Source organism: Pecten maximus, chromosome 9 (assembly GCF_902652985.1).
Source record: "Pecten maximus chromosome 9, xPecMax1.1, whole genome shotgun sequence".
NCBI classification, from domain to species: Eukaryota; Metazoa; Mollusca; class Bivalvia; order Pectinida; family Pectinidae; genus Pecten; species Pecten maximus.
The window spans coordinates 41,044,462-41,057,582 of NC_047023.1; the positions used below are offsets into that span (position 1 = coordinate 41,044,462).

Sequence of the window (13,121 nt, forward strand, 5' to 3'; positions counted from 1 at the left end):
TTGTTTATTTACACTAAGATAATTTAGGACTATATTCTGCTATTCTTTCATATCATGCAGTTAGTTTTTCTTTTTTTAATATCATAAGAGTTCAGATTAAAAAGGTTTTATCAAAAGTAATTAATGACTGTTTTCTTAACACATCTTTTTGTTTACTACTATGTGACTAAATACCTGTCTGTTCGTCCGTTAGTAAATGACTAGATATTCTGACTTTGTCCGTCCTTTAAAGGACTAGAAATATTGTGTCTGCACGTAATGTAGTTTCATATTGTCACTGTGTAATGGTTACCTTTAGATCTACATGCATTTCAAAGTCACTCCACACATGCACTCATTAACAAGGAAGACAATGTAAAGATAAGATTTTATTTCCATGGTAACAGGAGTTTATAAAATACATGTTTTAGTCCTAAGCTAACATGAAATAAAGACACAATTGCTTCAATAGAGCGGTCCTTATCAATACTGACTTAAAGTTTGATTCGACATAAGAAAACTAATTAATACATTCACATAGCATTAGATCTCTTAATCTAGACACCGGATATTGTTACAAATCATACCGGAAGTACACCGATAATCTCAATATCCTCTGTATGGTAGATTTAGATAGAACGATACATAACATTACTACGTTTAACTTTTCTTTTTTACAAGAGTACCAGCTAATCTATGGTTTTATCTGAGACAAAGACTGTTCTCATAAAAACATCACGATATACACATGTCCCACTCACACAATGTTTTGGCCGATGTTTTTTTCAAATGATTTTGGTTATTAATGGAATGTTGATTTCCAAATGTATACACCTCGTCCTCTGAGAGCTTTCCGAGTGGATACGCATACAAGTATAAAATGTTGAACCCGGAATTCACGTGTCACAGGGGCAACTGCGACGGGTCATTATGTTTATATACCATTACAAAGCATGTAACTAACATGGTGTTCGAACTGTCCCGGCTGATTCGTGTTGTATTCTAAAATATACTGCCGCCCTGTCACGTACGGTTCTACACGCTTAGTGTCGATTCCATCGTCAATGACAACAAATACGAAATCGATCCCACAATCGCGCGCCATTTTGATTTCAATTTCCGCTTCCGGTGTGATTTCGTTATCAAGGAAAGTAAACAAAAGCTTCCTGACTGTTGGCCGTCCTCCATTACGAAATGAGAACCCTGTCAATCTAGCTTTTTTCACCAGTCCTGCAAATCTTGAATGTTTCGGTGAGATGTCTGTCATTGTTTTCTTTGTATCAGGTGACAGCTCCTTGTCTTGAATATCGGAACAGGTACTGACCATGATGCCGAAGTGAAAGTCTGTTTTGAAGTTTGTGTTTAAGCTTAAGTTGATACGTTCGATAATACCGTAGGAAACAGTGGATCCGACAGATGAAACATCCAAAAGGAAAATGACGTCTGTGTTATTGTCCTTTTTACAAACTGAAAATAAACACAGATTTGGTGAAATATTTCTATTATTCTTCAAATACATTTCTTTAACATTTTTTGTGTGGAAATCATTCATGATATGCAAAAAAAAAAAAAAACCTCCTCGCGCTGGCAATCGAAGTAGCGACCTCTCGTTCTCTAACAATACAAGCAGCTAGCCTGAGCCACAGGCGCTTGCATAGAAAATGTGATTTTCATTTTTTTTATATGACAGAGGTATGAGTACTCTGTAAAGTACAAGCCTTCACTTTTACACAGTACACATGCCACTGATATCATTTTTTTAAATTCTTATTTTCTATGCAAGCGCCTGTGGCATGAGCTACCAAATAATATAACCCTATACTCTCAACTTGTACTATGTTCTCCAGTTCGAGTATCTCTACGTTTCGCAGATTGTCTTTTACGAATTCTATACACCAACAATCGTTATATCTAATATTTCACGGAAAAGGAAACAGAAATTGCTCTTATTCATGATTTTCGGCACTCCAAATTGTGTAATCTTAAACAATCGCGTATAAATGCAAACGACCTTGACTGCGGCCTTTAACTTACCTGATTTGAGGTCCGCTATGTTACAAGTTCGAATTGCCAGCACATTCTTAATGGTCTCCAGAGCATCAAAGCTGGACACGTTGAACATGAAGCTCTGGGCATCCTTTCCAGGCTCACTCGCAATATGTTCAAGTTCTGTTATGTCTACGTCACGTGTAACCCCCACGGCGAACACATTAACACCCATCTGATGGAGCAGGGCGGCCTCGGCCGCGGTAGATTTCGGGGATCTGGAATAACCATCAGTGATTACCACCAATATATGAGCGACATTTTCACGAGCGGCAGCTGTAGTGAATACCTGGAGCCGGATATGACGTAATGCTGATGCCGTATCGGTTCCGCCCCTCAGGTACGATACATTGTCGATCGCCTGCAGCAAATCGTCTTTGTTGAAATGGGATTTGAAGCTGAATTCCTGATGGTACTTGTGACTAAATGTCGATACTCCAATTCTGGTTTTATTTTCTCCTATGTCAATCATGGTCACTACGTCTTTCACGAAGTCGAGTTGTTTCCGGTTGTCTGATTTCCGGATGCTACTTGATGAATCGAGGAGAAAATACAGATCGGCTGGTTTCCCTCCGCAGCCTGGAAAATGTCAAATTCATGCATAAAACACAGATCTTCTCAAGATCTCATACTTTTTAAAATTATGTATCTACTATTTTTAATATGCTTTTGCAAAATGTCTTTTGCGAACAGGTTATTTCGATACGTTTCATAACTATATCAGCATGAAAATTTGGACAAAAGATGATGAAACAGTTGGAGAGTTCGGACATTTTTATACTTAGAAAACGACCATCTTGTAACTACGATGAATCAAGCTGACAGCTAACGTCAATCAATATATAAAGGTTACACTAATTTCAAAACAGACTCGTCCTTACCGTCGAGTATGTCTGTACTGTCCGACTGCAACATGGCCTCCGGAACAAGGGAGCCTACACATAGAAATGTTGGTATGGTTACAGATCAACAAATTGTGAGATTTCGGAACTGATATAAACTGACCACATAACAGTATAGTATGGGCTTGTACACATGTTGTAGTGTACTGCTATATGTACACATGTTGTAGTGTACTGCGATATGTACACGTGTTGTAGTGTACTGCTATATGTACACGTGTTGTAGTGTACTGCTATATGTACACGTGTTGTAGTGTACTGCGATATGTACACATGTTGTAGTGTACTGCTATATGTACACATGTTGTAGTGTACTGCGATATGTACACGTGTTGTAGTGTACTGCGATATGTACACGTGTTGTAGTGTACTGCTATATGTACACGTGTTGTAGTGTACTGCTATATGTACACGTGTTGTAGTGTACTGCTATATGTACACGTGTTGTAGTGTACTGCTATATGTACACGTGTTGTAGTGTACTGCTATATGTACACGTGTTGTAGTGTACTGCTATATGTACACGTGTTGTAGTGTACTGCTATATGTACACGTGTTGTAGTGTACTGCTATATGTACACTCGTTGTAGTGTACTGCTATACGTACACGTGTTGTAGTGTACTGCTATATGTACACGTGTTGTAGTGTACTGCTATACGTACACGTGTTGTAGTGTACTGCTATACGTACACGTGTTGTAGTGTACTGCTATACGTACACGTGTTGTAGTGTACTGCTATATGTACACGTGTTGTAGTGTACTGCTATACGTACACTCGTTGTAGTGTACTGCTATACGTACACGTGTTGTAGTGTACTGCTATACGTACACTCGTTGTAGTGTACTGCTATACGTATACGTGTTGTAGTGTACTGCGATATGTACACGTGTTGTAGTGTACTGCTATACGCGTTTGATTTTCATTATTGTTGATGTTGTAAACATGTTCCTTTGGGGAATCCCGTTTTCTTATTATCATCTTGCAATCGCTTTCCCACTCTCCCAAATAAAACAAATCGAAAACCCCTATCTCAACCTTAACCATCAATCCCTCTCCCAAAATATTCCCCAGTCCCTCTCCCAAACTATTCCCCTGTCCCTCTCCCAAACTATTCCCCAGTCCCTCTCCCAAACTATTCCCCTGTCCCTCTCCCAAACTATTCCCCAGTCCCTCTCCCAAACCAATCCCCAGTCCCTCTCCTAAACAAATCCTAATCCCTGTTTCATTTAACGCACTGCTAACTTTTACTAGGATACACGTCTGCATAAAGAGGAAGATGTGCTGAATACAAACATAAAATATCGCAGACATATTGACAATTGTTGAACATTGCATCGTTTGACAAGCGATACTAAACTTACCACTGCACGTCTGATTCGATAAGCGTTTCTGTATTGTCTGTAACGACTCGAAGCTGGGAACATGGAAGACATGATCTTCTGTTGGAACACTTGCAATGTTGCGAAGCTCCGTCTCTTGCGCATCCTTTCCGACACCTACTGCAAAGATCGTCACTCCTAGGTCTCGCACAATCTCGCCTGCTATTTTCGTCTCATTGGAATTGTGGCTCATGCCATCTGTGATGACAACTACGATTTTCTTTACCTTTTGCCTGGCGCCATTTTCACGAATGAACATACGTTCTTTAACTGCCCGAAGCGCCTTTGCGGTACTTGTACCTCCAGTGAGATGGGGAACGCGTCGTATGGCGGATATGACGTCATGCTTGTTCTGGCTGTCTTTCAAAAAGAGTTCTATTTTCAATTTATGACTAAAAGTTATAATCCCAATCCGTGTTTGATTTTCCCGGAGGCCTATGTCAAATACTTTCGTGATATTCTCCACAAACTCAAGTTGTCGAACGAACTCTTCTGGCCAGATACTTGAAGAGGAATCCAAAATGAAGACAACATCTGAGGGATGCGGGGTACACACAAGGGCTGGAAAGATATTAACCAAACTGTGAAAATATATTTACTCAAGTAAACATTATTTGTTATTGATTATATCGTGACGATTATCATGACGCAATTCGTTAAGTTTGCAATATACATTGTATAACTCATATTTTGATCCATCCCGCCTACAAGGACATGCGCATCAATAGTACTGATCATAGGGACCTACCAATCAATCAGTTTCGAAACACCATAATTTCAGCGGTTAAGATGAAATGTCTCGATCAACTCCAAATGTGTATACAAATATCCTTTTGTTGGCTCTGTGATCGAACCCGAGGTCCCTGTTGTCTGGAGTGTCGATTGATAATCATGTCCATATTTGGAGCTATGATCAACCCACCAAGCCCCGTGTTTGGATAGGGGATCCCATGTCCCTGTGTTTGGAACTGAGACCCCATGTCCTTGTGTTTGGGGTGTTGATCTATCCCCATGTCCCTGTGTTTGGGGTGTTGATCGATCCCCATGTCCCTGTGTTTGGGGTGTTGATCGATCCCCATGTCCCTGTGTTTGAGTATTGATATATCCCCATGTCCCTGTGTTTGAGTATTGATCGATCCCCATGTCCCTGTGTTTGGAACTGTGATCCCATGTCCCTGTGTTTGGAACTGTGGTCCCATGTCACTGTGTTTGGAACTGTGATCCCATGTCCCTGTGTTTTGAGTGTTGATCTATCCCCATGTCCCTGTGTTTTGAGTTTTGATCGATCCCCACATCCCTGTGTTTGGAGTGTTGATATATCCCCATGTCTCTGTGTTTGGAGCATTGATCGATACCCATGTCCCTGTGTTTGGAGTGTTGATCTATCCCCATGTCCCTGTGTTTGGGGTGTTGATCTATCCCCATGTCCCTGTGTTTTGGGTGTTGATATATCCCCATGTCCCTGTGTTTGGAGTATTGATCGATCCCCATGTCCCTGTGTTTGGAGTGTTGATCGATCCCCATGTCCCAGTGTTTGGAGTGTTGATCGATCCCCATGTCCCAGTGTTTGGAGTGTTGATCGATCCCCATGTCTCTCTGTTTGAGTATTGATCGATCCCCATGTCCCTGTGTTTGGAGTATTGATCTATCCCCACGTCCCTGTGTTTGGAGTGTTGATCGATCCCCATGTCCCTGTGTTTGGAGTGTTGATTGATCCCCATGTCCCTGTGTTTGGAGTGTTGATATATCCCCATGTCCCTGTGTTTGGAACTGTGATCCCATGTCCCTGTGTTGGAGTGTTGATCTATCCCCATGTCCCTGTGTTTGGAGTGTTGATCGATCCCCATGTCCCTGTGTTTGGAACTGTGATCCCATGTCCCTGTGTTGGAGTGTTGATCTATCCCCATGACCCTGTGTTTGGAGTGTTGATCGATCCCCATGTCCCTGTGTTTGGAGTGTTGATCTATCCCCATGTCCCTGTGTTTGGAACTGTGATCCCATGTCCCTGTGTTTGGGGTGTTGATCTATCCCCATGTCCCTGTGTTTGGAGTGTTGATCTATCCCCATGTCCCTGTGTTTGGAACTGTGATCCCATGTCCCTGTGTTTGGGGTGTTGATCTATCCCCATGTCCCTGTGTTTGGAGTGTTGATCGATCCCCATGTCCCTGTGTTGGAGTGTTGATCGATCCCCATGTCCCTGTGTTTGGAGTGTAGTTCAATCCCCATGTCCCTGTGTTTGGAGTATTGATCTATCCCCATGTCCCTGGGTTCGAGTATTGATATATCCCCATGTCCCTGTGTTGGATTGTTGATCGATCCCCATGTCCCTGTGTTTGGAACTGTGATCCCATGTCCCTGTGTTGGAGTATTGATATATCCCCATGTCCCTGTGTTTGAGTGTTGATCTATCCCCATGTCCCTGTGTTTGGAACTGGGATCCCATGTTCCTGTGTTTAGAACTGTGGTCCCATGTCCCTGTGTTTGGAACTGTGATCCCATGTCCCTGTGTTCGAGTATTGATATATCCCCATGTTCCTGTGTTTGGAGTGTTGATCTATCCCCATGTCCCTGTGTTTGGAACTGTGATCCCATGTCCCTGTGTTCGAGTATTGATATATCCCCATGTCCCTGTGTTTGAGTGTTGATCGATCCCCATGTTCCTGTGTTTGGAACTGTGATCTCATGTCCCTGTGTTCGATGCTCTCGATAAACTCGGATATTGAACTAACAGCTGTCAGATATGATTTCTTATTACATATGTTACTTTTTTTTATTTAAGCACGTGCAGTACACATGTGAGATACATCTGTATATAACGAGGAAGGACGTGCCATATGTTGGGGCGGCAGGCCTTTACACGTACCTGTATCCCCGACGGATAGACCAAACACCTGCAATAGACAGGAAAAACACATGTAATCCAAAAACGACACCAGAACAGACACGTGTATTTATATAACTTATGTCAGTAGGGATACATGATCATACTCAACACGTGTTCTATAAAGAAACAAACTAAATTAAAAACAAAAACAAAAACAAAAAACTAAACAAAAAACGCTTTTATGTATAATATTCACAATATTGATATTAGCTATATACTACGTTTGACGTTGTTTCAAATCAAAACCTGGAAGATGTACCGAATACAAATATAAGATATTGTAGATATATTGACTTGTCGAATATTGCATTGATGCAGTTTCAAATCTATATTAACTGTATAAACATATACAGTCGAACTTCATTATTTCGAAGTGTTGATCCTAAAGATCGAGGTAACTGAGTGTATTTTGTAAAGAATCGTTACTGATGGAACTGAATTTTTACTTCGAGTTAAGCAGTGTGTTAGGGTTTGTTTTGTTTAACGTCTGTTCTGTTTAACGTCCTATTAACAGCCAGGGTTATTTAAGGACGTGCGAGGATTTGGAGGTGGAGGAAAGCCGGAGTACCCGCAGAAAAAACTACCGGCCAATGGTCAGTACCTGGTAACTGCCCCACGTAGGTTTTCGAACTCGCAACCAAGAGGTGGAGGGCTAGTGATAAAGTGTCGGTACACCTTAACCACTCGGCCACCGCGGCCCCTTAGGGTTAAGTCTTGGAGAGAGTTCGAGATACCGAATGTTGACGGTATATGTACTTATTGGTATTGCGGATTTATTTATCTAGACTTGTGTATACTTACCTCAATGTTTACCTAAACACCACAATTAAGTCAACTGGACTGTTTGGTAAGAGTGATGATATCAATATCCATAAACAAAAAAACAAAACAAAAAATACAACGCAATTCCAGAGTTTGAAGCTGATGAAAACCACGGTGTGTTTGACATCCTGATTTTTTAGGGAATTATTTTGTTTTTGTTGTGCGATATGAAGTCAGACGTGTTCGATGTATCTAAAGTCAAATAATTTGATAATTGATATAACCGACGTTTTCCCGCGAGGTTGTGTATTTTATAAGGAGAATAAATTACATATTAAAACATATCGGTGCCGAATTAAACATGTACCACAGGGAGGTTGGTTTTCGTGAAAATTTTTATGGTCGCATCAGTTGCCACTAGAACACAAATCGCGTAAAGCATATGTGAATGAGATTAGCATGAATGTTCCGTATAGCATGGCTATCAGGGGCGATTAGTAATATTCACGTAATTAACTCTGGATTCATTTGATTTAACATAACTTTGATCATTTTATCTCATTACATTTCTTTAAAACTTAGTTGTATACTTTTTGTAATATTTTTATAATTTTCATAATGAATACATTTAAAAACTGAGGAGAAACTAAAAGAACTAGGTTTGCTAACTCTCGTATATCGCAGGATTCGGGAAGACATGATTTAGACGTACATGATTATGAGTGGCAAGGCACAAACGACGTTCTCATGCCATGGAGTCACAGAAAGAAGGAGCTCAAGGATTCAAACCAAATCTACCACAAAAGGCCAGAACAGGTCTCAGAAAGAACCTTTTCTCTCATATAGTGTGGACAGTGTGGAACAATCTACTGGAACACATGATTAACTATCCTAACACCAACGTCTTTAAGAACCGTCTAGACAAGCTACGGAAAAATCAGGGAAAGTACTATACAACTATACAACTATTAGGTAAAGAGATAACAACTTGTTCACTGGAGAATGAGTCCGGTGAAGAAGAGCCATAATTCATGTACCGAAAAAAAAAAAACTTTAAAAAGTGGGTAAAATTAAGATTATACATTCCTTGACACCGTAAAAGTATTCTCCCATCAAATTAAGATAATTTGAAATAAATCATTTATAAAAAAATAACTTACCAGTACTGATGACAGGAACGCGTACATCTTCATCGCCATCTCTCTTTAACGTGATCCGGTATTTTCTCCGGACTCGGAGACCACTGTTTTACCTACACTACCTACAACGTGTATCCCTACTAAAGTATTCAGCCAATCAAAATGGGGTACACTAATTGTGACTGCACTCTTCAATTTTAAGTGCGGACGGGGGGCGAACACACGCGCTGAGTGGTTCGTGGTATTGCCATACACACAGTCTATTGTTTACATGTCTCGTGACAACGCGCGCTCGTGAGAGGTCGTCAGAAATTAACACGGTACCATCTAGAGATGTATTCAAACATTTGTGTTTAAATATTTTATTTTCGTTTTGTTTCCTCACCATCCAAATTTTAGAACAAAGCATGAATCTTGAAAAACAACCTCATCTATCTAAATTATCCCCCGGAGATTGTACGGCCTTAAAACAATTTCATGAATTTGTTGATTGGAATTTCAGTTTGTAAACAACTAAGCTAGGTGAATACATTCCATTCTTGAAATATCAGTTAAAAACAGTAATTAAGGTTTGATTAGACTTTGCTATAAAACATGAAATTACGGATGAATTAGGAAAGAATGAAAAGGAAAGGTATTTATATCTGTGTCGCGAATACCTGTCAGACGAATGATGGATAGGAATAGAAAGGGAAAAAACAGGATGGACAGAAACAGAATAGAAAGCAACAGGATGGACACAAACAGGAATAGAAAGAAAGTAGATGGACAGAACCAGAAAAGAACGAAACGGGGTTGACAGAAACAGAAAAGATGTATTTAAATATATATATATATATATATAAAACAAACAACAACACGGGGAAACAGAAAAGAAAGAAATAAGAGTAAGACAGAAAGGAAAGATAGGTAGAAAACGAGGATAGGCAGAAAAAGAGGATAGGCAGAAAACGAAAGAGGGCAGAAAACGAGGTAGACAGAAAACGAAAGAGGGCAGAAAACGAAAGAGTGCAGAAAACGAGGGTAGACAGAAAAAGAGGGTAGACAGAAAACGAGGGAAGACAGAAAACGAGGATAGGCAGAAAACGAGGGTAGGCAGAAAACGAGGATAGGCAGAAAACTAAAGAGGACAGAAATCGGGAAGAGGCAGCAAACAAGGGTAGAGAGAAAACGAGGATAGGTCAACAACGAGGGAAGGCAGAAAACTAAAGAGGGAAGAAAACGGAGAGAGGTAGCAAACTAGAATAGAGAGGAAACGAGGATAGGCAGAAAACGAGGGTAGGTCAACAACGAGGGTAAGCAGAAAACTAAAGAGTGAAGAAAACGGGGAGAGGCAGCAAACAAGGGTAGAGAGAAAAAGAGGGAGGCAGAAAACGAGGGTGGGCAGAAAACGGGGGTAGGCAGAAAACTAAAGAGGGAAAAAACGGGGAGAGGCAGCAAACAAGGGTAGAGAGGAAACGAGGGAGGCAGAAAACGAGGGTAGGTCAAGAACGAGGGTAAGCAGAAAACTAAAGAGTGAAGAAAACGGGGAGAGGCAGCAAACAAGGGTAGAGAGAGGAAACGAGGATAGGCAGAAAACGAGGGTAGGTCAACAACGAGGGTAAGCAGAAAACTAAAGAGTGAAGAAAACGGGGAGAGGCAGCAAACAAGGGTAGAGAGAAAAAGAGGGAGGCAGAAAACGAGGGTAGGCAGAAAACGGGGGTAGGCAGAAAACTAAAGAGGGAAAAAAACGGGGAGAGGCAGCAAACAAGGGTAGAGAGGAAACGAGGTAGGCAGAAAACGAGGGTAGGTCAAGAACGAGGGTAGGCAGAAAACTAAAGAGGGAAGAAAACGGAGAGAGGTAGCAAACTAGGGTAGAGAGGAAACGAGGGAGGCAGAAAACGAGGGAAGGCAGAAAAAGAGAGTAATACAACTCAGACAGTAATATATAAAACGTCATACAACTTAAGCTTTAATAAAGTTCCGACTATAAGATATAAAAGAGCATACAACCTTAACTTTAATACAAATTAGTCAATAATGTATAAAACAATATACAACTTTTTAACTTGAACACATGTCAGACAATTATATATAAACAGCATATAGCCTTAACTTTGACACAAATAAGACAATAATATAAAACAGCATACAGCCTTAACATAAAAACACAAAACAGACAATTATGTATAAAACCACATGCAATCGTAACTTTAACACAAATCAGACAATATATATAAACAACTTGCAACCTTAACTTTGACATAAACAGACAATGATATATAAAACAGCATACAACCTTAACTTTTATACAAATCAGACAATATATATAAACAACTTGCAACCTTAAATTTGACATAAACAGACAATAATATATAAAACAGCATACAACCTTACATTTGACACAAATCAGACAATATCTATAAAACAGCATACAGCCTTAACATTAACACAAATTAGATTATACCAAACACCGTTGCTTTTTCTGTTTTGACTCTTGACCTTATGTATTCCTTTCAGTTATATATGATTTGGTCTCTATCTAATATCTCTTTATCATCATACGAGCTTTCTTCATCGGGACGTGTGATCGCGGTGAGAAGAAATACCTCCAACACATGGCGGACTTGGAGTCTCCGCTGTCTATCATGTATTTGCCGTTAAGATTGGAGTAGGAGCACGCGCGGTACCACCATGCCCCATGACGGTACACAGCGCAGTTTCTGGTAGAAACCTCATCATTATCGCGATCTTTCGTGGTGAACATCTGTCCATTTACATAGGCCATTGCGTCACCTGAAGAAATTAATTACATATCTATATCATAAACATTCTTCTATTTACATACCGTATTGTGTTACATGTAGACATTAATAATGTTTAACATTTTTCAATTTACATACTCCAATGCGTCACCTTTAAAAACAATATTTTTTCATCATTACGCTGCTGTATCATCCAATCAAAAACGACGTTGGAAACGGCAACGTCATTTTTTATGTTATTAGCCAATGGAAATTCTCGTTACAAGCAAGATTGGAATTTTTCGTCCTTATTTTAATTCTTTAAATAATTAAACTGCTTGTGACATTCTCGAACAATTTTTTTACTAAACAAGGAAATCTAGGGTATATAATGTTGATCAGGTTAAGTAAGCTAAATTAAGCTAATCCTCTTCACCGGACTCAAAAAACATAACATTGAAATATTTAACAATAGATGGCATTACTCAGATCTATAATCATAAAGGAAATACTGATTCCCCCAATACATTTTACGGAAGATTGTTCCATACATATTACTACAATTTGCAAAGCAAAAAAAAAAAAAAAAAAATCTAACTGAAGTCATGAAAAAACAAAATAACACCGGGAATTTAGAGCAAGCATGATCATACAGAGTCTCATGACACTGCATTTAACCTATATGATCTATGTAATTATGTTTAAGAAAAGTCATTGTATGGTTACAAGTTTAATTTGATTGTGGTCCCATGCTAAAATATATGTCACAATAACTATCTTTATGTAAATGGTTGGATTTCAAATAAGAAAAAAACTAACTATATTCTGTATATAGGAACAACATTTCAATAAATGTATTCAGTCTTTTTGCCAAACCATTTGGCAATGAAAGTTGTTATTTACTTACTTGTGTTGTGTTATATACTTACTGGTGTTGTGTTATATACTTACTTGTGTTGTGTTATATACTTACTTGTGTTGTTATATACTTACTTGTGTTGTGTTATGTACTTGTGTTGTGTTATATACTTGTGTTGTGTTATATACTTACTTGTGTTGTGTTATATACTTGTGTTGTGTTATATACTTACTTGTGTTGTGTTATATACTTGTGTTGTGTTATATACTTGTGTTGTGTTATATACTTACTTGTGTTGTGTTATATACTTACTTGTGTTGTGTTATATACTTACTTGTGTTGTGTTATATACTTACTTGTGTTGTGTTATATACTTACTTGTGTTGTGTTATATACTTACTTGTGTTGTGTTATATACTTGTGTTGTTATATACTTACTTGTGTT

At 39.1% G+C, this 13,121-nt stretch overlaps 2 protein-coding genes across 2 annotated transcripts; both read right to left on the bottom strand.

Moving 5' to 3' along the window:
- Window positions 1-355: 355 nt before the first annotated feature.
- LOC117335241 (collagen alpha-4(VI) chain-like) lies at window positions 356-9,221 on the bottom strand. The gene is made up of 6 exons (XM_033895243.1): window positions 9,116-9,221; window positions 7,173-7,200; window positions 4,292-4,870; window positions 2,907-2,960; window positions 2,014-2,604; window positions 356-1,446 (listed from the first exon to the last, which is right to left on the bottom strand). The coding sequence occupies exons 1-6, from the start codon at window positions 9,152-9,154 to the stop codon at window positions 914-916; spliced, it is 1,824 nt and encodes a 607-aa protein (XP_033751134.1). The 5' UTR covers window positions 9,155-9,221; the 3' UTR covers window positions 356-913.
- Window positions 9,222-11,486: 2,265 nt separating this feature from the next.
- Window positions 11,487-11,861, bottom strand: LOC117334069 (ficolin-2-like). The gene has a single exon (XM_033893508.1). The coding sequence runs from the start codon at window positions 11,859-11,861 to the stop codon at window positions 11,616-11,618; it is 246 nt and encodes an 81-aa protein (XP_033749399.1). The 3' UTR covers window positions 11,487-11,615.
- Between the last annotated feature and the right edge of the window lie 1,260 nt (window positions 11,862-13,121).

Coding starts and splice junctions, on each gene's coding strand:
- LOC117335241 (XM_033895243.1), bottom strand. CDS start 9,154: ATGGCGATGAAGATGTACGCGTTCCTGTCATCAGTACTG. Junction 2,961..4,291: donor ATCGAATCAGACGTGCAGTG/GTAAGTTTAGTA, acceptor TTCTATGTGTAG/GCTCCCTTGTTCCGGAGGCC. Junction 1,447..2,013: donor CATAGCGGACCTCAAATCAG/GTAAGTTAAAGG, acceptor GTTTATTTTCAG/TTTGTAAAAAGGACAATAAC.
- LOC117334069 (XM_033893508.1), bottom strand. CDS start 11,861: ATGGCCTATGTAAATGGACAGATGTTCACCACGAAAGATCGCGATAAT.